The sequence below is a fragment of the Rattus rattus genome, chromosome 7 (assembly GCF_011064425.1).
Source record: "Rattus rattus isolate New Zealand chromosome 7, Rrattus_CSIRO_v1, whole genome shotgun sequence".
NCBI classification, from domain to species: Eukaryota; Metazoa; Chordata; class Mammalia; order Rodentia; family Muridae; genus Rattus; species Rattus rattus.
Genome location: NC_046160.1, coordinates 22,862,770 through 22,883,582, shown reverse-complemented (window position 1 = coordinate 22,883,582; position 20,813 = coordinate 22,862,770). Strand labels below are relative to the sequence as shown.

Below are 20,813 nucleotides of genomic sequence, written 5' to 3'. Positions count from 1 at the left end.
GCTACCCCATATGGGGCCAGGGTAGGAGAGGAAAAAAGGACACTACGAGCACGATTAGCTTTTGTTTGGCCTTTAGTCTGAAAAAGTGTTGCTTGAAAGTGTACAACAGAGAGCGGGTGCAAGCGGCTAGGGGTCACAGAGCCGCCAATAAAAAAGAATGTCCTTAAATAAAGTGTTCACAGAGTAAAAATCAGAACTACCAGTCCTTCCCTCCAACACAACAGAGCACAGGCACAGAACCGATAGTCGATGAGCCCAAGGAGTAAGGAGGAGGCTGGAGAGGACAGCAGAGGCTCCCAGGCTGCCGCGTCCAGAGGGAGAGCCCTCTTTGGAATGCGCTGAGGAAAGCCGCCCAGCCCCCTACACACCTCATACCCACTGCTAAGGCTAAAAGAAAAGGACAAAACTCAGTCTCGGGTCCAAGGGCTCAGTACAGTCCAGGTGGGTAGGGTCTGGTTGACTGCTAGTCCCGCTTGGCCTTCTTCTTGTCACTGTTGCCATTCTCTTCAGCCCCCTCCGTGGAGAGTTCCTCCTCCAGTTTCCTCTTGCCACTCTCTGGCTGAAGCTCTACTGTGTTTCGGGGCTTGAAGCAAATGATGATGCACGTCATGTTGTCACACCCTGTACCATCCCCAGAAGTGTCTGGGGCCAGACACTGATCCAGCAGCTACAAAAAGGTTGAGGTAGTTTAGCCACAGGTTTGAACACCTTCCCGGGAACCAAGAGTACCATAAGAAGGCTTATCCTTGCTGATACATGGTGGCAGGAGAGAAGGAATGGGCAACAATTATCACAAAACAGAAATTTTTGTGAATTTCTGAGGCCTAAGACTGTATCAGGGAAACGAGGAAAGATTCATCTTTTTAATCAGGTCTTCTAGTGTGTCTCCTAATTAACACTATTCCCAGCCTCTGGTCTCATCAAGAGAAGATGTGACTGTCTGTGTAAACCAGGCACCCTCCTCCAATTTAGACTTACCTCTTCCACAATGGATGACAATAACCGAAGCTCCCCATTTTCATCACGTTGGCTGATCTTTGATTGAATAAAGTCTACAACTTCCTGGCTGCTCATCACATTCCTGGGTCAAAAAACGACAGTCAGAATCCTTAATCCTACCAAAGGCATGTAGGCAGCAGTACTGATGCAGGAAACATCAACACCCATGTAATGTTCCTCAGCTGCCTTAGGCTTGGTGGGCGTTTAATATTTTTTAAATAATTATTTTATGCATATGAGTACACTGTAGCTGTCTTCAGACACACCAAAGGAGGGTGTCAAATCCCATTACAGAGGGTTGTGAGCCACCAAGTGATTGCTGGGAATTGAACTCAGGACCTCTGGAAGAATAGTCCGTGTTCTTAACCACTGAGCCATCTGTCCAGCCCAGGATTGGTGGTTTTAACTCACCAAGAAGCCAGCCTTGAAGCTACCCTACTGTAGTTCCAAGCCTTAGTAAGGTTGCATAAGGGTGTTTAAGGGTATTTCTTCCACCAGTGCTCACCAGATGCCGTCACAAGCAATGACCATGAATTCATGGTCATCAGTGAGAGTCAGCACCTTGATGTCAGGAAGGGCAGAAATCATCTGTTCCTGGGGGGGCAAGTTTTTGTTTCTCTTGTAGAAGTGGTCTCCTGAAAGGTAAGAGCAGTGATCAGTTTGAATAACTCCCAGACTTGTATTAGAGGTAGGTCAAATCTTTAAGGTCCACCCTCCCTTTCTAGTTTCAGATCTGCTCTCAGAATAAAGAGCTCATCTGCCTTTATCATCCAGAATACAGGAAGTATAACCTTACCATTCACAAAGATGTTTAAGAACAAAGAAGGCATGAGATTATTCTGAAGGGCACAGGGCTTAAATTTTGCTATTGGTAGTTTGGGGACACAGGACAAGACTCCAAGACTTCCCTAGTTTCTTAATCCTTACCAATGGCCCTGGAGAGGTTGAGGCCTCCATTGACTCGTCCATCCATGGTGACCTTGCCACCAGCATTCTTGATCCGTGCCAGCTCCACTTCATCCTCTGGTTTGTGGTCATAGGACATATCTAAAGCTTTGCCAGCCTCAGACACCACACAGCGAGAGTCTCCTGCATTGGCCACAATCAACTGCTTCCCTCGTATGAGAGCCACCACTGCTGTTGTGCCACTGTCAGAGCCAGGCTGAAAAGGAACAGAGCCGTGCAGAAGCTTCTAGGCATGAGTGCTCTCCTCTGACACAGTTCTCTATCTGAGAGCTTTAACAAACAGGAAGAGCAGTCCAGAAGCAGCAGCATGCTCTCTCGCCCACTTCAAAGCATTCTTGTCCATACTACCCTTAAGAGTGTCTGCTGCAGAATTAATCCTCCTGATCATGAATTAAAGACTAAAACACCGAGAGGATATACTGACTAACATCAAACTCAGGAGGCTTATACTTGTTCTTTGTCCTTTCCAAAGTCCCTCCCTCCCTTCCCACACACCTCCTCTTTGCCTTCCATTCCAGGGACCATCATCTCTTCATCATCATCCTCTTCAGCCTCCTCAGTGTCATCCTCGTCTTCCTCGTTCTCTGCCTCCTCACTGCTGTAGCCATCCTCGTCCTCACTACATTCCTACCAGGAAGATTCCAAGCTACTGAGACTGGGATATTGAGACTTCCCCATACCCACCTTCCCCAACTTACTACCAATCTCAATATCATGGAAATCTGAGGCAGGGGACAGAATAGCAAAAGCATGACAAACTGGCATTCTGAACTGGGGTCGGATGGCCTCAGCACAGGTGTGTGGGCAGTTTTCCCCGGGGAAGGCCAAGCCAGCCAGTTGAAAAACCTTCCAGAGAATAAATTGTTGGAAAAAGGAGAAACCCAAATACCTAAAATAATAAAAACACCTTTCTGTTCTCTAGGAGTCAGATCCTGAAAGGCCAGAATAAATCACTCTGTTGTGCTAGAGGGTAGAGGGTAGAGGCTGGTGACCTATTATCTGAGGTTCAATCCTCAGAACTTCCATGGTAGAGGAGAAAGCTATCCCTCTCAAGTTGTCCCCTAACCTCCAAAAGCATGCCCTAGTACTCAGGTACACACACGGACAACACAAAATCAAATGAATGTTTATTTTTAAAGAAAAGCTATTTTTTCTGAATATAAGATTAATAAAAGAAAAAGTAAGAGGGTTAGAGGAACTTGTACTGGTGGAGACAATGTATTCAAAGGCTAAAATGTAGAATACATGAGTATTGGAAAATGATGTAAAGTATAAGGAAGAAGGGGTGAGAGAGCCAATTAGGCACTTGCTGTCAAGCCCAATAACCCAGAACTCATGTGAGAGAAGTAGAGAACTGACTCATGCAATTTATATATTCTCTGACCTCAACAAACAAGCCATGAAACTATACAGGAACACACACACACACACACACACACACACACACACACACACACACACACTCACTCTCTCTCTCTCTCATGAAATAGTAAAAAAAACAACCTTAAAGTACCAAAGAGGCCCTCACAGCAACCTCAGTAGAGTCTGCCCTCACAGGCCCTTACCTCACTGTCATCCTCTTCCTCCTCCACCTCATCTGATTCATCCTCACTGTCCTCAAAGAACTTGGACTTAGCAACTCGAGGCAGCTTGTCAGAGGCTGAAGAGCAGGAAGGTCCAGCCTCACCAGTAGCAGTACCGGGCTCACCAATTTGGCCTGCCTCAGTCCCATGGTCTGAGTTGGAGGAAGGGCCTGTGTGGCCTTTGGCTGTGGGGCCATTTTCCTGGGAAAGAGTTTCCCTAGATGGGTCCTCAGGTCCAGCCTCACCATTGAGGCCCTGGGGCTCTGGTTCATCGCCTATCCCAGTTCCAGATTTGGTGTGGGGAGGGCCCTTCTGACAGTTCTGCCCATATCGTGTCAGCAACTCTTCAATAGTCATGGTAGCCTCTTCATGCAGCAATGCAGCCTCCTCATTGTCCACTGCAGGAAAAGGCTAAGTCAGAGCCCCATACTAAACTCCTCATAGGAAGGAGATCAGTGCCTTTCACTAACTTTTGTAACCTGAGGACACACTTCCTCATTACCTTCCCCCTCTAAGGCTCTACTCACTATTCGAGTTGCAGAAGAACAAACCCTCAAGTTTTCCTCCGTAGGCTTTTTCTGATCTTTTACTCCTTTCTTAGTTGGAAGAACATCAGTTATATTTCCCCATTTGTACCCGTCCTTTGTATTAGGTTGAAACCTTTACTCTGACCGAGGCCCAGAAAGCCCACATAATAGCTTAGAAGGGCTAAGTTGTAATATATGGCTATCAAGGCTAACAACTGCCTCAATCTTGAAAAAAAAGCACATACATGACAACAGGAACCAGGAAAACCTCATTAGAGTAACAAAATATAATACATGTAAACATGCTTAGAGCTATGTACTGAACAAAGGTCACTTCTCTTTATCATGACATATACATATAAAGTGTAGGTTTAGGGGCTTTTTTTTTAAGTTTTTCAAGATAGGATTTCTCTGTGTAGCCTAGCTATCCTGGAACTCACTCTGTAGATCAGTCTGGCTTTGAACTTACAGAGATCTGCTTGCCTCTGCTACCCAAGTGCTGGGATTGAGGGCATTCCACCACCATCTACACCATCTAGCCCATATAGGGTTCTTTTCTTTTCTTTTCTTTTTAAATAATGACTTTCATTTATTCAAGGTATGATCTAGTCTTTTTTTTTTTTTTTCTTCTTCTTTTCTTTTCTTTTTTTCCGGAGCTGGGGACCGGAAACCACTGAGCTAAATCCCCAACCCCAGGGTTCTTCTTATTTTACTTTTTATACCCTGACTGAAGTGTCCCCTCCCTCCTTTCCTCCCAGTGCCTCCACTGATATCCATTCCTTCTGTTTCTCTTCAGAAAAGGGCAGGCACCCCAAGGCTATCAAACAAACATAAACATGACATATCAAGCTGCAACTAGACTAGGCACCTCCCCTCTTATAAAGGCTGGAAAAGGCAACCTGGAATGAGGAAAAGGGTCTCCAGGGCCAGCAGGAGTCAGAGACAGCCGCTGGTCCCAGTGTTAGAAATCTCACAAGTCCAAGGTGCTCAACTGTAACATTTATGCGGGGGCCTAGGTCAGTCCTATGCAGGCTCCCTGATTGTTGGTTCAGCCTCTGTGAGCCCCCATAAGCCAGCTTAGTTGATTCTTGTGTATCCTTTCATGGGACAATTCCCCAGGTCCCTGGGAAGCCATCATTTCTCAGAACTGATAATCAACTGCTCATTTCCTTCTAACACAGATGCCACACTCACCATCATCCTCATCTGCTACTTTTTCTTTATCATCCTCATCTTCAGTGGGTCTCCCTGCAATCTGCGCCAGTTCCTTAATGACTTCATCTGTAGTCAGCTTGGCATCGATAGCCAAGAAGGCATCTTGTAAAGCCTGAATAAGCAAAGTAGTATAAGAAACTCCAGTGGATACAAATCAACTGCCCAATACACACAGTTGTAGGCATATCATGGGGATCCATATTCACAGGGGGCAGGTGTGTGTGTTTGTGTGTGTGTGTCTGTGTGTGTGTGTGTGTGTGTCACTCACCCAGTACACACAGCTGTAGGTACACAATGGGAATGCACACTGGGGGGTGTGTGTGTGTGTCAATCACACCAAGACACACAGATAAAGTGGTTTAAAGACTTGAGAGAATAATGTAAGTCTAAAAATATCCAAGTGGGAAGCAGTCTGTTTGGGGCATAGAACACTTGAAGAAATGCAATAGATAAGCAGGAGCTAGAGTGCAAAAGGAAGCCAGAGTTGGAAAATACGAGAGAACCCTTCAAGTGGAGAATTGACAGTATAGAAAGACAGACCTTCTGAAGCTTGCCTTCCTTGTAGGCCTTCTGATCTTTGATAATATCAGGAAGATATTTGGCACAGTACAAGGCGACCTCTTCCCCTAAAAGAAAGGTTTTATTAACAAAACAGTGTGTCCCCACACAAGTACATAGGTGATGAACACCTTAGCACACCTGAGACCTAGCTATAGAACAACGGCAAAGGGTTGGGGATTTAGCTCAGTGGTAGAGCGTTTGCCTAGCAAGCACAAGGCCCTGGGTTCAGTCCCAGCTCGAAAAAAAAAAAAAAAAAAAAAAAAAAAAAAAAAAAAGAACAACGGCAAAGTGTGACCCTGAAAACATTGGGTCAGAGATAAAACATTGATGGTCATGAAAACATTGACAGCTCAGAGATAAGGTGCCTCCTCTGAGTACAGTAATAAAATCCTCGACATTTTCTTATCCACGATACTTAGTTCAATCCTGGAAAGTGGAAGCACAAAGAATCCCTTTCTTGTCCATCAGTAAGCCTGAGAGTGGGGTCTTAGACAGTCACCAATATGATCGGCTAAAGTTACCTCCATGTCCGTCGTAGACAGAAAACATAGCTGTCTCATTGTCCAGCTCAGGAATACAGTTGTGAGCATCCTAGAAGAAATAACATAATCGAGTTCAAACACAATTTCTCCTATATCTCAGGTACAAGGTACTTTCATATCTTTGTAACATAACCCTTCTCTGGCTGGCCAAACATGGACTAGAAATGAGAAAGGAAAGTAGGAGATTATAATAATACAGGAGAACAAGGCAGAGAAGGGCACAAGAAAGGACTGTGAAAAGCAGAAGCAGACCACGACCTCTGTCCATCTTCCTCTCCAGGAGATCTCGGTCCACAGACTATTTGGCTATTAGCTGCTTAGTAAGCCTAGACCTGACCCTTTGGAGCTATAGAAAGACTCAGAATGCAGGCTCTTTTGTTTTCTTGGTTGTTTTTTTTCCCCCTTTGGTTTTTGCTGTTGTTGTTGTCATTGTCATCGTCGTCGTCATCATCATCTTCCTCCTCCTCTTCCTCCCCCTCTTCTTCCTCCTCCCCTCTTCTTTTTTTAAAGACAGGGTTTCTCTGTGTAGCCCTAGCTCTCCTGGAACTTACTCTGTAGACCAACCAGGCTGACCTTGCATGTACAGAGATTTGCCTGCCTCTGCCTACTGAGTGCTGGGATTAAAAGTGTGTACCACCACCACTCAGTCTAGAATTCAGGCTCTTTAAAGTTACTTCTGAGTCCATGTGATGATGGCTCAGAGATAAGGTGCCTGCTGACAAGCCTACCTACTTAAGTCTGGCTATCCCCAATAGAAGGAAAGAACACATCCCCACAAGTTGTCCTCTGAACACACATATTATGGCACATGAACACCCTTCCTGCAAACTATGTAAATGTATGTGATAAAAAGATAGGGGTTGGGGATTTAGCTCAGTGGTAGAGCGCTTGCCTAGGAAGCACAAGGCCCTGGGTTCGGTCCCCAGCTCCAAAAAAAGAACCAAAAAAAAAAAAAAAAAAAGATAAAGCTACTTCAGGGCTGGAGAGATGGCTCAGTGGTTAAGAGCAATGACTGTTCTCCTAGAGGTACTGAGTTCGATTCCCAGCAACTACACAGAGGCTCACAACCATCTGTAATGGGATCTGATGCCCTCTTCTGGTGTGTCTGAAGTCAGCGACAGTGTACTCGCATAAAACAAATAAAATAAATAAAAACAATAAATCTTTTTTAAAAAGATAAAACTATTTTAGAATAAATAGTGATAATAAACTATTTATTGAATAAATAGTGATATTCAAGGAAGAAAATGTCAAAGAAAACCTCCTTAGGACCTCACAAACCTGAAACATAAAGAGACCCCTACAGAAGAATTTAACAGCACCAGACAACAGTGCACCAGACATACTTTTTTAAAAAGCACTGCGACATCTTAACAAATTCTTCCCAAAGCTTAAGAAGCTATCTTTAGCTTAGAGAAATTAGATTTACAAAGGAATTCTTACAACAAATTCAATTCCAATGGCACAGCACATCTAAAAGGAAGTTAGAAAAGGCCCTGGCCACATTAACATTATTCATTAAAAAGTCTGACTGTATTCTAACAATTTTCTAATGTCTCAAACTAATATTGTGAAGTAGGACAAAGTTCAAGAAGCCTGTCAGGTCTTTGGTGGATGTGTTACAGCTTATTCACCATACCCTGGAGACAATCCAAACTCTCTTCAGATACTCTCTTCAGACAGAGGGTTAAATACTAATCAACACTGTACTTTGGTTACTTACCTTGCATGAGTTAATGTCAACCATAATTTTCCTTTCTCTTTCAGGTACCGGTATTTAAAATTTTATATCAAAATTTAGAAAATCTGAATGTAGTAATTCTTCTATTGGAGCTGAACTAAGACTATGGCATAGTTTTGAGGTAAGAAAATAAATCATAAGGCAGGGAATAAAGATATAACAAAAGGATCCCCCTGCCCCCTTTTCAGGTCAAAGTGTCCCAGAAACAAGTAAGAGTACCTTTTCGTTTCATCTCCAGGACCTAGGTAAGTACCACAGACCAAAGATCACATTCTCCTTCTTCTAACTCCTCCACTGTGAGCCATGCTAGCCAGCCTCCCTTCATCTAAGCTGGTGTTTATCTTCCTAGACCTTCCTACTGTTTGTTTTGGCTTTTCCATACAAGGTTTCCCTATGTAGCCCTGGCTGTCCTGCAATGCCACTCTGTACACCAGGCTGTCCTCATGCTCAGAGAGCTACCCACCTCTGCCGAGTTTTAGGATTAAAGGTATGTACCCCCATACTTGGCCTGCTTTGTTCTGTGTTTGAGAGAGGATCCCATTATGTGGCTATCCTCAATGATTCTCCTGCCTCATCCTCGAAAGTGCTGGGATCACAGGATAAGTCACTGTATTTTTATAGAGGTCCCTAATATTTCTGATATGCAGTTGATAGAATTAACTGATAGAGAAGAGAGGGTATACGGTACTACATGATCTTCTGGCAACTACCTTGTAGTGTGTGTGTGTGGGGGGGGTGTGTATGTGTCAATTTTATCATCTTTTATAATATGGAGTAACAATAGTTTAACCACTTTATCTCAGGGCGGTCACTAGGATAACACAAAATAGGTAAAAGTCCACTGTATACTGTCATTTGCTATATACTCTGCTCTAAAGGTTGGCACACGGTCCACACTTTTCTTGTTTGTCCTTTTTATTGAGGAGAAATGCCCATAATAGATTCCTCTCACACCCAGGTCTTAGTTCCCAGAATGATTCCACACTACTTTCATTTTTCAGTGAGATTATCAATGGGCGTCAGTATTTGGAATTGCCCCACTTTCTCTAAGAACTTTAATTTACTTACATCTTTACTCAGAATCTTTATTCTTGGCTTTTTTGTCCTTTTCTGAGCCACAGACAAGTATTCTGACACTACCTCTAGCAATCAAGAAAAACTCATCCAAATTTGTATAACTGCCAACTTCTTTCCTTAGCCATGTACCAGAAACGCTGAGCACTGTTGGACACAAAATATATGAGGTCATGTTGACTGCAGCCACTACTTCCATTCAGCATTTGTGTGTGTGCCTATACATGCTCTGCACACAGCCAGTCTCAATCTTTCCTACACTGTTCCAGTTCTCAGTGCTATTGCTCTCTCACTCTTAGCTGACAGGCTAACTAACCTCTTACATATTCCTTACCAGAAATACCCATCTTCAATATTCCACTCCAAGGTTCTCTCTTTCTCTCTATCTTTATCTAAATTTCCTTTACCTCCAGTTCTCTGTCTAGATTAACATTTCCTCTTCAAGCCTGATCAAACACTTCTGTCAATAAGAGCAATCCAAACAGTTCTCTCATGTTCTCGTGTTCTCTCTCTCTCTCTCTCTCTCTCTCTCTCTCTCTCTCTCTCTCCCCCCTCCCTCTCTCCCCTCTCTCCCTCTCCCCCCCCACCTCCCTCTCTACTCTCAAGTACTTCTTTGAACTTCTACACTTTTAACTGCTTGTTCCTATAGGCTGTCTCTTCCACTTAAATACTCCCATAAATAGGAACACAGAAGACTCCATTAAAAGATAACAATTGAGCTTCCCCCCACCTTACATCTATCTTCTTTAACAATATTAGGTTTATTCATTTTACTTTTTGTGTGTTTTATCTGCATGTTTGTATGTATACCATACGTATGCTTGATGCTCAGAGGTCAGAAGAAGGCACTGGATCCCCTGGAAGGAGGGTTACAGATGGTTGTGAGTCATCATGTGAATACTGGGAATTGAACCCAAATTCAACAAGTGTACTTAACCTCTTAAATCATCTCTTTAACCCTGGTCTTATTTCTTGCTGTGGAATTTTAACTGCCCTAGCAACACCTCATAGCAGTCCGTCCTCACCTTCCTAGCTGCCATTCATCACAGAGGGTAGCTTTCATCACATTGTTCCTTACTCTGCTTTAATCCCCCTTACACGAGTATAACCCAATGTCCTAATCCCAAGGCTACTTTCCAACTACTCCACTTGTAACACAAATGCTCCTTCTACTACCCAGCAAAGAATGGATACACTCGGTCTTTTCTCCTATCCTTCCTCCTACCACTACCTCCCTGTACATTACACTCTACATCCCAGTGACTCTAAGGGGCCTTTCCCAACTATACCTGTGCTCTAAACCTGCAGTATTTCTTTTCTTTACCAATAACTGGACACTGAACAAATACTACCTCATATTGTTATACAATGTTCCATGAGAAAGAGGAGTCCTATGTCCAAAGCCAGATTTTAAACCAGCATGCAAAAGCAAAGATTGTCTTAAATTTCCTTAGTACTCTGGGGTCAAATGCTACCACAATATAGCAGATCCTTCATGTCTGCTCGGGATGATGCTATGGTTATATATGGTTTGCTATCCAGAAGTGTATGTATATGCTCTATAGAGGCCCGGCCCCCAGTGTGGTAGTTTTAAAATAACAGAACCTTAAAGTAAGACCCAGTAGAAGGGATTTAGGCAGAGGCCCCAACCTCATGAACAGAGTAATGTTGGCTTTCAGGAATGGGTCAAGTCTGGTAGGGTGTATTAGTCCCACAAGATTGCTTATCATGAAGAGAGAGACAAAAAGAGCCTGAGTCATCTCTAGTCTCTTGCTTCCTTTGTCTTAACAACAAATGATTTCCTCTACATGTACTCCTAACATTTGCCACATGGCTCTCAACAGAGTGGAGCAAATCATGCTTTAACCTCCAAATTTTGATCTGAGACTTTTCTTTAATAAAGGTATTTTGTCACAGCAATGCAAAACAGATTAACAAAGATGAAGTGTTCCCATATGTCTCAGGACAACTACCTTAAAGATATACTCTTCACTTGCTGCATGACACCCAGAAATATAATAATTACTATGATGTCTAAAAGAGATGACTCAGAATACACCCAGCATGAAGTCACCTGAGTAAGGCTACTAGACCTTGGTTTTACTAAGTCATATATCCCATAGCCCTTTTGACATTCTAAACAATGGGTTCATCCACATTAATAAAGGGTTAGTTAATTCTCTTCTCTGATGCCAATCTTCTGACAACTGTTCTGTTTTCAAATCAACCACGTAATAAAGATTTATGCTATACACATTTATCTAAATCCTTGTTAAGTCAAAAGATTCAATAGCAGTTAGGAAGGAAATTAATTATCTTTTTAATTAAAAAAAAAAAAAAAAGCCAGTTGGGGCTGGAGAGATGGCTCAATGGTTAAGAGCACTGACTGCTCTTCCAAAGGTCCTGAGTTCAATTCCCAGCAACCACATGATGGCTCACATCCATCTGTAATGGGATCTGATGCCCTCTTCTGGTGTGTCTAAAAACAGTTACAGTGTGCTAATATAAATATAATAACTTTTTTTTTTAAAATAAGCCAGTTGTAGTGGCATACACCTATAATTCCAGAATACGGGAGGTAAAATCTGGAGAATCAACAAATAAAAAGATTAGTTGGGCATTGGTGGTACATGCCTTTAATTCTAGCACTTGGGAGGCAGAGCCAGGCATGTGAATGAGGCCAGCCTGGTCTACAGAGTGAGTTCCAGGACAGCCAGAGCCACACAGAGTAATCCTGTCTGGAAAAACCAAAAACCAAACCAAACCAAACCAAACCAAACCAAACCAAAGAAATATTAAATATCCTCAACTATACAATGAGTTTGAGACCAGCCTAGACAACACCAGACCCTGCCTTAAATAACCAAACAAAAGGACCAGTGATAGGGCTCTGCAGGTAAAGTTACCTGCCATCAAACCTGATGTGCAGTCCATGGGTCCCACACAGGAGGAAGGAGAGGACACCCACAGGCTATCCTCTGACCTTCACATGTGTACTATGGCATGGGAATGGCTCCCCCCCCACACACACACATAAGAAATACATGTAATAATAATAAACAAATCAAACAGCCCTAAAGGATAATATAATATCATATAACTTTAAAAATTAGGCTTGTTCATGCCGGAGAGATGGGTCAGTTGGTAAAATGCCTACCATGCAATTGAGTTCTGATTCCCAGCACTCAGAGAGCGCAGGGTTCCATAATTAGACCCTGTCTCAGAAACAAAGCAAAGCAGCCGGGCAGCAGCACACATCTGTGACAGGCAGATCTCTGGAGCTCTTCAGTGTCATCTCATAAAATATGATGACAGAGCTTCAAGAAGACACAAGAAATCACCTGATGCCAATTTCTGGCCGTTACTTAAGCACATGCACCCATGCACACAACCACATAAGTAGGTATGACACACACACAATACATCATTATATGCATGTATTTGTTGAAGAATAAAAACTAAGTCAGGCATGGTTAGTACATACCTGTAATCTTAGCAGTTGGGAGGCAGAGACACAGAGAGCCCAACACAAGTAGATCATTCTAGGCCATTTAGGGCTACATAATGAGATCCTGCTTCAATCCCTCTACCATCAAAAGAAGGAAGAAGGAGAAGGAAGAGAAGGAGGAGGAAGAGGAAGAAGAAAAAGCAGCAGCAGGGGCAGAAGGGGCAGCAGCAACAGCAGTCCTCGTACAGACCATAGAATAGTGGTTCTCAGGGACTGAAGAACTGTCCTGTGAGTAGAGTTCTAGTTTTCCAAAATGAAGAGTGCTGAAAATGAGCTACAGTGAATCTGCTGAACACTACAAAACTGCACTTTCATTGTGAAATAGGGCTTTGTGTGCAGAGGGAATCCTTGAACTCCTTCCTGCTTACCTCCCAAATTCTGGGATTAGACAAGTACTATCACATTCAGCTTTAAGTTGTACACAAGTGGTTAACATGTAAACTTTATGTGTAACAATTAAAATCTTAGCCAGGAGTAGTAGCATACACTATTACAATCCCAGTATTTGGGAGGCATGGGGAGCATGAGTACTGCAGTGACTTAGAGGCCAACTTGGGCCAACCAGTGAGGACTGTCTCAAAAAGACCCGAACACAATTAAAAACAAACAAACAAACAAACAATTCACAACTCACTTTCCCCACCAAAAAGTCCAAGATAATATGGTTTCATTGGTGAATTCTACTAATAGAAACATTAATAAAATTGGTCCTATTAGGTAACATAAGTAATCGAGACACAATTTAAATAGTATGGTTAGGTTTAAGTGAACTATATGTAATATAACACTATTAATAATAATAATTTGGTTTTTGAGACAGGGTCTTACTATATAGCCTTGGCTAGCCTAGAACTCACTATAAAAATCAGGCTGGCCTGAGATACGACTGCCTCTACTTCCAGAATGCTGGTATTAAAGGCATGCAATATCATACCTTCTTCATTTCATCTAAGGTACTTGACAATCTTATCAACAGGCTAACAGGGTCTTTGTGGATTCCAAGAAATACTTGTATCAATTCTCCACATATTCTCCAAAACATAGATTAAGTGGCAATATTTCTAACTTATTCTATGAGGCCCTATTATCCTCATACTAACACCAAACAAACCAGTTACTTGGTGGTGGCACATGCTGTTAATCTTGGCACTCAGGAGGCAGAGGCAGGTGGAGTTCAAAGCTGGCCTGATCTACAAATTGATTTCCAAGACTGCCAGGCTCTGTTAAAAAAAAAAAAGGGGTTGGGGATTTGGGCTCAGTGGTAGGCGTGCCTAGGAAGCACAAGGCCCTGGGTTCGATCCCCAGGGAACCAAAAAAAAAAAAAAAAAAAAAAAAAAAAAAAAAAAAAAAAAAAGGGGGGGGGGCTGGAGAGATGGCTCAGTGGTTAAGAGCACCGACTGCTCTTTCAGAGATCCTGAGTTCAAATCCCAGCAACCACATGGTGGCTCACAACCATCTGTAATGGGATCCGATGCCCTCTTCTGGTGTGTCTGAAGACAGCGACAGTGTACTCCCATACAAAAGTAATAAATAAAATCTTAAAAAAAAAAAAAAAAAGGCACCAAAACACCCTGTCTCAAAAAAACAGCACCAAAGAAACAAAACAAGGGCTGGAGAGATGGCTCAGAGGTTAAGAGCACTGACTGCTCTTCCAGAGGTTCTGAGTTCAATTCCCAGCAACCACATGGTGGCTCACAACCATCTTCAATGCAACTTTATGCCCTCTTCTGGTGTTTCTGAAGTGTGACAATGTACTCACATACATAAAATAGCCTTCAAAAAACAAAACAAAACAAACAAAACAAACCTCAACAAAATAGTAGCCAACCAAATCCAGCAACACTTCAAAAGGGTTATTCATACTTAACGACCAAAAAAATTCATATGCTGAATACAGCTAGGCTTAGCATTTAAAATTAATGCAGTACACCAAAGCCACATGGTTAGCTTAATAGATTTTAAAACATAAATAAAAGCACTTGACAGGTGGAGAGAAAACTCAGCCATTAAGATCACTTACTGCTTTATCAGGACCAGAGTTCAAATCCTATCACCCACACACATTAGGGAGCTTACAAACACCTGAAACTCTACCTCCAAGTGATTCTATGATCCCTCCTGGACTCTGTGGGCAACTGCACATACACATAAACAGACAAAATAAAATCCTTATTTAAAAAAAGGAAAAGAAAAAAGGCAGCATTTAACAAAGTCTAGGACTTAACCAAACTAGGGGGAAAAAGAACCTCCTCACACTGGTAAGAGCTTATCTGTGAGGGATTAACATACCTTGAAAGTATTCTCAAAATACATAAAAAATTCAGTGGTCAGTTTTTTCCTTATACACCAGGCAGTGGACAGAAGTTCCTGAAACTCCTTCCCATGTTCAATCAGTTTGCTAGGACAAATCACTGAATTCAGGAAAGTATTTAGTGAGTCCAGGCTTGGGCATCGAACTTTCTCAACAGACTGAGGCTCAGCTTTCATGCCCTTTGGTAATCACATTTTTCAAGAATCTTTATACATTCTGTTGTAAGCCCCCTGAACTCCTTTGGTGTTAATCAAATTATTGGCCATTAATCAATCAGCCCCTCTACTGTCCCTGGAGGCTAAGGATGTGTGCGGAAAAGCCCTAACTATCTACTGCATATCACTTTTTCTTGTGACAAGTCCTCATCCTAGAGATACAAAGGAGCTACCAGCTATCATGCAGTTCATTAGCATACAAAAGACACTACTTTGATGAATTCAAGGATTTTAATGTGACAGAAAATATGGGGAAAGGGCAAATATACATTTCCTAATATCACTCATAGCAATTCCATTCTTAGGTATATACCCAAGATTTCTTTCCACACAAAAAGTTGTATACATATGTAGGGAAATGTGCAAATTTTAACATTGTATGTAGGGAAATGTGCAAATTTTAACATCTATCAGCAATGAAGAAACAGAATTAGGAGAAACATTATTCAGCTATTAAAAAAGGATGGAATGAGTCAGAATACATCAATGACACTTTAAAATGTCATACCTAGGAGGATGGAGGAAATAGTTCATTGGCTAAAAGCATTGGTTATTCTTGCCGAACCAAAACCTGGATTTGGTTCCCAGCACCAACATGGTGACTCAACTATATGTAACTCCAGTTCCAGAGGATCCAACACCCTCTTCTGACTTCTATAGGAACCAGAGAGACACTCCTGTGAGGAGCTCAAGGTCAACTTCAGTAAGTTTCAGGTTATGTAAGACCATTTCAATCAAAACAAATAAATCGTGCAACGCATCTTGAGAGTTTTCTATTCAGAATGATATTCAATTCAAGATGTTCTTTAAAAAAAAATTATTGGGGTTGGGGATTTAGCTCAGTGGTAGAGCGCTTGCCTAGCAAGCGCAAGACCCTGGGTTCGGTCCCCAGCTCCGAAAAAAAGAAAAAAAAACCAAATAAATAAATAAAAAATTATTATCTTGGGGTTGGGGATTTGGGTCAGTGGTAGAGTGCTTGCCTAGGAAGCGCAAGGCCCTGGGTTCGGTCCCCAGCTCCGAAAAAAAGAATTAAAAAAAAAAAATATTATCTTTATGTGTATGGGCATTCTGCCTGAATTATCTGTGCATCACATGTGCACCTGGTACCCAAGAAGGCCTGGAGAAGGTGTAAGATACTCTGGAACTGAGCTACAGAAGGCTGTTGTTAGCCTCCATACCAGGGTCCTTTGGAAGAGCATCAAGTTGCTCTTTTTTTTTTTCTTTTCTTTTTTTCGGAGCTGGGGACCGGAGCTGGGGACCGAACCCAGGGCCTTGCACTTGCTAGGCAAGTGCTCTACCACTGAGCTAAATCCCCAACCCCCATCAAGTTGCTCTTATCTGCTGAGATAACATCTATTCAACCCTTCAATAATCTTTTATGATGACCACTCAAAATTAAGACTCAAAACATACCAATACCGTATAGGTTACCGTGATCCAAACCTGTAATCCTAGCACTCAGGAGGTGGACGGGATACCTGAAAGTTCCAGCACAGACAGGGCTACATAATAAATCCCTGTCTCCTCTCCTCAGCTTCTCAAAAAGGCTACAGAAGTAACAGTAGGTAAAGGCACTTGCCACCAAGTCTGGGCAACCTGAGTTCAATCCTTAGGACCTCCAAGGTAGAAACAGAAATAAAATTTCCACAAGCTGTCCTTTGAACTCCACATGTGTGCTATAATACATGCATACCCACACCCAAACAATGCTTAAAAAAAAAAAAAAAAAAAAAAAAGACACAGACAGAGTTTTTTTAAAAGGGGGAAAGTAGTGGGCTGGAGAGATGGCTCAGCAGTTAAGAGCACTGGCTGCTCTTCTAGAGGTCCTGAGTTCAATTCCTAGCAACCACACAGAGGCTCACAACCATCTGTAATGGGATCTGATGCCCTCTTCTGGCATCCAGGTATACATGCAGAAAGAACACTCATTAAATAAATAATTTAAAAGGGAAGTGTTTATTGAATTTTATAAAAGCCCAACTCTCCACAAAACTGTTTTGCTCCTGTCAGAGGAGCCTCGACATTCTTTTTCCTTTTAACAGTACACTGTGTTTAAACTGAACTTCTCGAAAGTCACCAAAACCTCACAATTTTTTGTTTCTCAGCACCTCTCCCCCCTTCTCTTAACCCCACAGGATACCTCAAGTTGGAGGATCCCTCCAAACCACAAAGAAGGGGAACATCATTACAGTACTGACACCCCCCCCCACAGCAAGAGGGTTGCAAAGAGGCAGAAGGTATAAAATGCCAGCTTTTGATGACTACCACCACCCTTGCTTCAAGAGAGGGAGTAAAACAGGTCTAAGGCTGTGTCAAAATTTTAGTAACTTTTGTAGGGTACACTAATATAACCTTACCTGAACCCAGTCTTTAGAATCAAGGCGACAATGTAAATTGGTGGAATCAAACCTGTTCCTCAGGAAAAGAGGAACCAAGACATAGCATAACGCTTCCCTACCTTTTTGGCCTATTGAGGGATATATACTCTTAGGTCAAGATCTTATTGTCTGATTCTTTGAGACTAGAAACTATAGTATCTTTGTAACTTCCTTATAATAGCAAAGATACTATGTAATACTTTCAGGGAAGAAACAAACCTACAAAGAAAGTATCCATGAAGCAGAAAAGGATCTGAAATGAAATAGTACTTCAAGATTAGACATATTTACTCAAACAAAAGTCAGTCCAGGGAAAGCACAGCAGGAAGGCTTTAATGCTCAGATTGACTTTTAGAATGAAGATTATGGTCTCAAGAACAGTTGAGCAAAATTCTACACACTAAACAGCTCTACACTCAAAATGAAGTACATCTCCAATCACCAATGGAGGAACCAAAAAACAAAGGGAAAGGCTTGGCAGAGAAGTGAAATCACAGAATTCCTAGATCTAAAAACACTCAAGTAACAATTCATAAAGAAAACTAGAAAGAGTTCCCCCCCAAAATGGAAAACCATTTCATTCCACATAAATATAAATTAAGAAACAAGAAACTTGGACTGGAGAGATGGCTCAGCGGTTAAGAGCACTGACTGCTCTTCCAGAGATCCTGAGTTCAAATCCCAGCAACCACATGGTGGCTCACAACCATCTGTAATGGGATCCCACGTCCTCTTCTGGTGCGTCTGAAGACAGCGACAGTGTACTCATATATAATAAATAAATAAATCTTTAAAAAAAAAAAAAACTTGAAAAGTCTATGAGATGAGAGTAAAAGAACACCATAGCCAATGCAAACACTAGCCAGACTAACATGGCTTTCCTGCTAAGCCCCTCCCCACCCCCACCCCCACCCCCACCATCATCCCCACCCCCCACTCCCGAGAGAATGCGGTTTCAGCAGAGGCCAGAGGAGGGCACTGGATTCGGTGGAGCTGGAATCACAGGTAGTTGTGACCTCCTTGACATGGACACTGAAAATCATACTCTGGTCCCCTGTAAGAACAGCAAGTGCTCGTAGCCACTGGGCCATCCCCATGGCCTTCCTTCTGAAGCTATATTCAGTTATCTCTAACTTTACCCAGTCAGTGCCGCTGAGAAATAGGAAAGCTGTACTTTAGTTCCACACCTATAGGAACAGCACCTACTGTCTTGAACAACTTAATAAAATTCTTTGTATCAAGGTACAAGTAGGGGGTTGAGGATTTGACTCAGTGGTAGAGCGCTTGCCTAGGAAGCGCAAAGGTCCTGGGTTCGGTCCCCAGCCCGAAAAAAAAGAAAAAGAAAAAAAAAAAAAAAAAAGAAGGTACAAGTACCCTGATCTTTCTAGGCCTCAATTTCCAAGCTGTCACTTGTGAGTGCTGAGCCAGATGAGTAGGACCCTCTCCTTCCTGAAATTGTTCATCTAGACGCTAGACCTAGATAATGCTAGAGCCATCATCAAAGGCTGGTGAGAATAAATTTTTAGTCTGAGAACAAACCATTTAGGTTCACACTGTCATTCCAGAGCTAACCACAGGGAGGAGTGAGGGAATTTGAGAAAAATCCCCAAGGGAAACTATTTGGCTGTTACCTGTAGCCCACCTACTCAATGGATAAACCCTCGATTCCAGACATAATTACAGCATTTCACTAGTCCCTCTACCTAGACTTCACACAAAATTTCTCAAAGACACACTGTCCATCTTTCCACTTCCATCCTACCACCCAGTTTTCCCTGTTCAATGTAGTTTCACATCTGCTCAACATTATTAATCCAAACGGGTTTTTTCCCCTTTCATCCAAAGTGGATTCTTCTTTAAAAAAAAAAAAAAAAAGTTATTCGTAAATGGTGACGAAAAAGATTGACGAAAAAGCTGAAAATCGAGTAAACTAAATTATAGGCACAGAAAAACGACAACTCGGTAAGTTTTAAAGAAATCGAGTAAGAAAAAATATCGCAAGCATATTTAAAAAATAAAATAAAAGCAAGCCTAATGACGGACACAATTCTTTTCCCAAAGGTCGGAAAAGGTTTCGAAAAGAATACTAACGAATGACAATTCTCGAAGGTCAAGCGGGGCTTCTGAAATTAACACGAGGTGTCTAAGGCTAAAAGCAACTGAGGGTTAAGAATGGGAAGCACATTATTACCCGGGCTCCTTTTCGCCATCAAGTTTGTAGCCCCAAGAGGCCTGCCACATCACATATTTGAAGAATAAAAACGAACCAGTCATTCACATCCATTCGACCAATAAGCGAACAAATAGCAAGTCTTCCCTCTTCACTCTGACAACTACACCCCATGCCGCCTGTAAACCTGGAGGGCTGGGCTGGCACCAGAGGATGGCGCGAAGGTACGGAGAGACCGCGGCCAGTGGGCGGAAGGTGCCTCTTCTCACATGGCAGGGCTCCCGCAGCCACTAGCCATAAGGCCGCGGTCCCCAAGCTCCAGCCGCTCCTTCTCCGCCCGGATCCCGCGCTCGCCGCCACCTCCCGCACCGTGGCTGCAGGCTCTCGTCAGGGACCCTTGCTTGAGGAGAACCCCATCCCCCTCGCTCCCTTTCTCTGTCAGGTTCCTGCCATGCAGTGACCAGCTTCTGGGGCCCCGTCTCACCTCCATGGAGACGCGCCAGCCTTGCATGGCGGAGAAGCCGTAGGGCAGCGGGAGCCGCGGGGCGCCAACCCCGTCCCCGGAGCACTTCACCGTGTTGGGCTGAGAGAGGTAGGCACCCATGGCGGCGGATGGCTAGCTGCCTGTGGGGCAGGTGAGCGGGACGCGACCCTTGCCGGCGCCGGAGCCGGGGCCCCCGGGGGCGCGCGTGGCAAGGAGCGGGCCCGGCTGCGCAGCCGACGCAAGGTGCCGGCGAAAGGCGCGAGGCCGGCTAGGAGGCGGTAACGGGACGGGAGCGGGGAGAGGGCGGAAGCGGAAACCGCGCTACTACAGGCCCCGCCCTACTGGCGCGGTGAGCCGCTGCGGGCGGTCATTTCCTTAGCAACTCGCCCCGCCCTCGGGGACAACGGCCCGCCCAACCGCCGCTCCCGCGAGACTGATTGCCACGCCCACCAACGGACGAGGCCGGAGGGAGCGGCGACAATGTGCGGCCATCTCCTCTAGCTGTGTATTACTCTAGGGCTGTTCCTTCAGCATTTTTT

The 20,813-nt window shown here is 43.3% G+C and overlaps 1 protein-coding gene across 1 annotated transcript; it reads right to left on the bottom strand.

Moving 5' to 3' along the window:
* Nucleotides 1-54: 54 nt before the first annotated feature.
* Ppm1g (protein phosphatase, Mg2+/Mn2+ dependent 1G) lies at nt 55-20,583 on the bottom strand. Its single transcript, XM_032908987.1, has 10 exons — nt 20,275-20,583; nt 6,373-6,442; nt 5,831-5,916; nt 5,270-5,402; nt 3,531-3,946; nt 2,461-2,592; nt 1,927-2,161; nt 1,505-1,634; nt 979-1,081; nt 55-667 (listed from the first exon to the last, which is right to left on the bottom strand). The coding sequence occupies exons 1-10, from the start codon at nt 20,392-20,394 to the stop codon at nt 464-466; spliced, it is 1,629 nt and encodes a 542-aa protein (XP_032764878.1). The 5' UTR covers nt 20,395-20,583; the 3' UTR covers nt 55-463.
* Between the last annotated feature and the right edge of the window lie 230 nt (nt 20,584-20,813).

Bases quoted from the DNA above. Each gene is read 5' to 3' on its own strand.
- Ppm1g (XM_032908987.1), bottom strand. From the start codon at position 20,394: ATGGGTGCCTACCTCTCTCAGCCCAACACGGTGAAGTGCTCCGGGGAC. The intron at 1,635-1,926 runs GTAAGGATTAAG...CTTACCTTTCAG, and splicing joins CAACCTCTCCAGGGCCATTG to GAGACCACTTCTACAAGAGA. The intron at 1,082-1,504 runs GTGAGCACTGGT...TTTTTGACCCAG, and splicing joins ATTGCTTGTGACGGCATCTG to GAATGTGATGAGCAGCCAGG.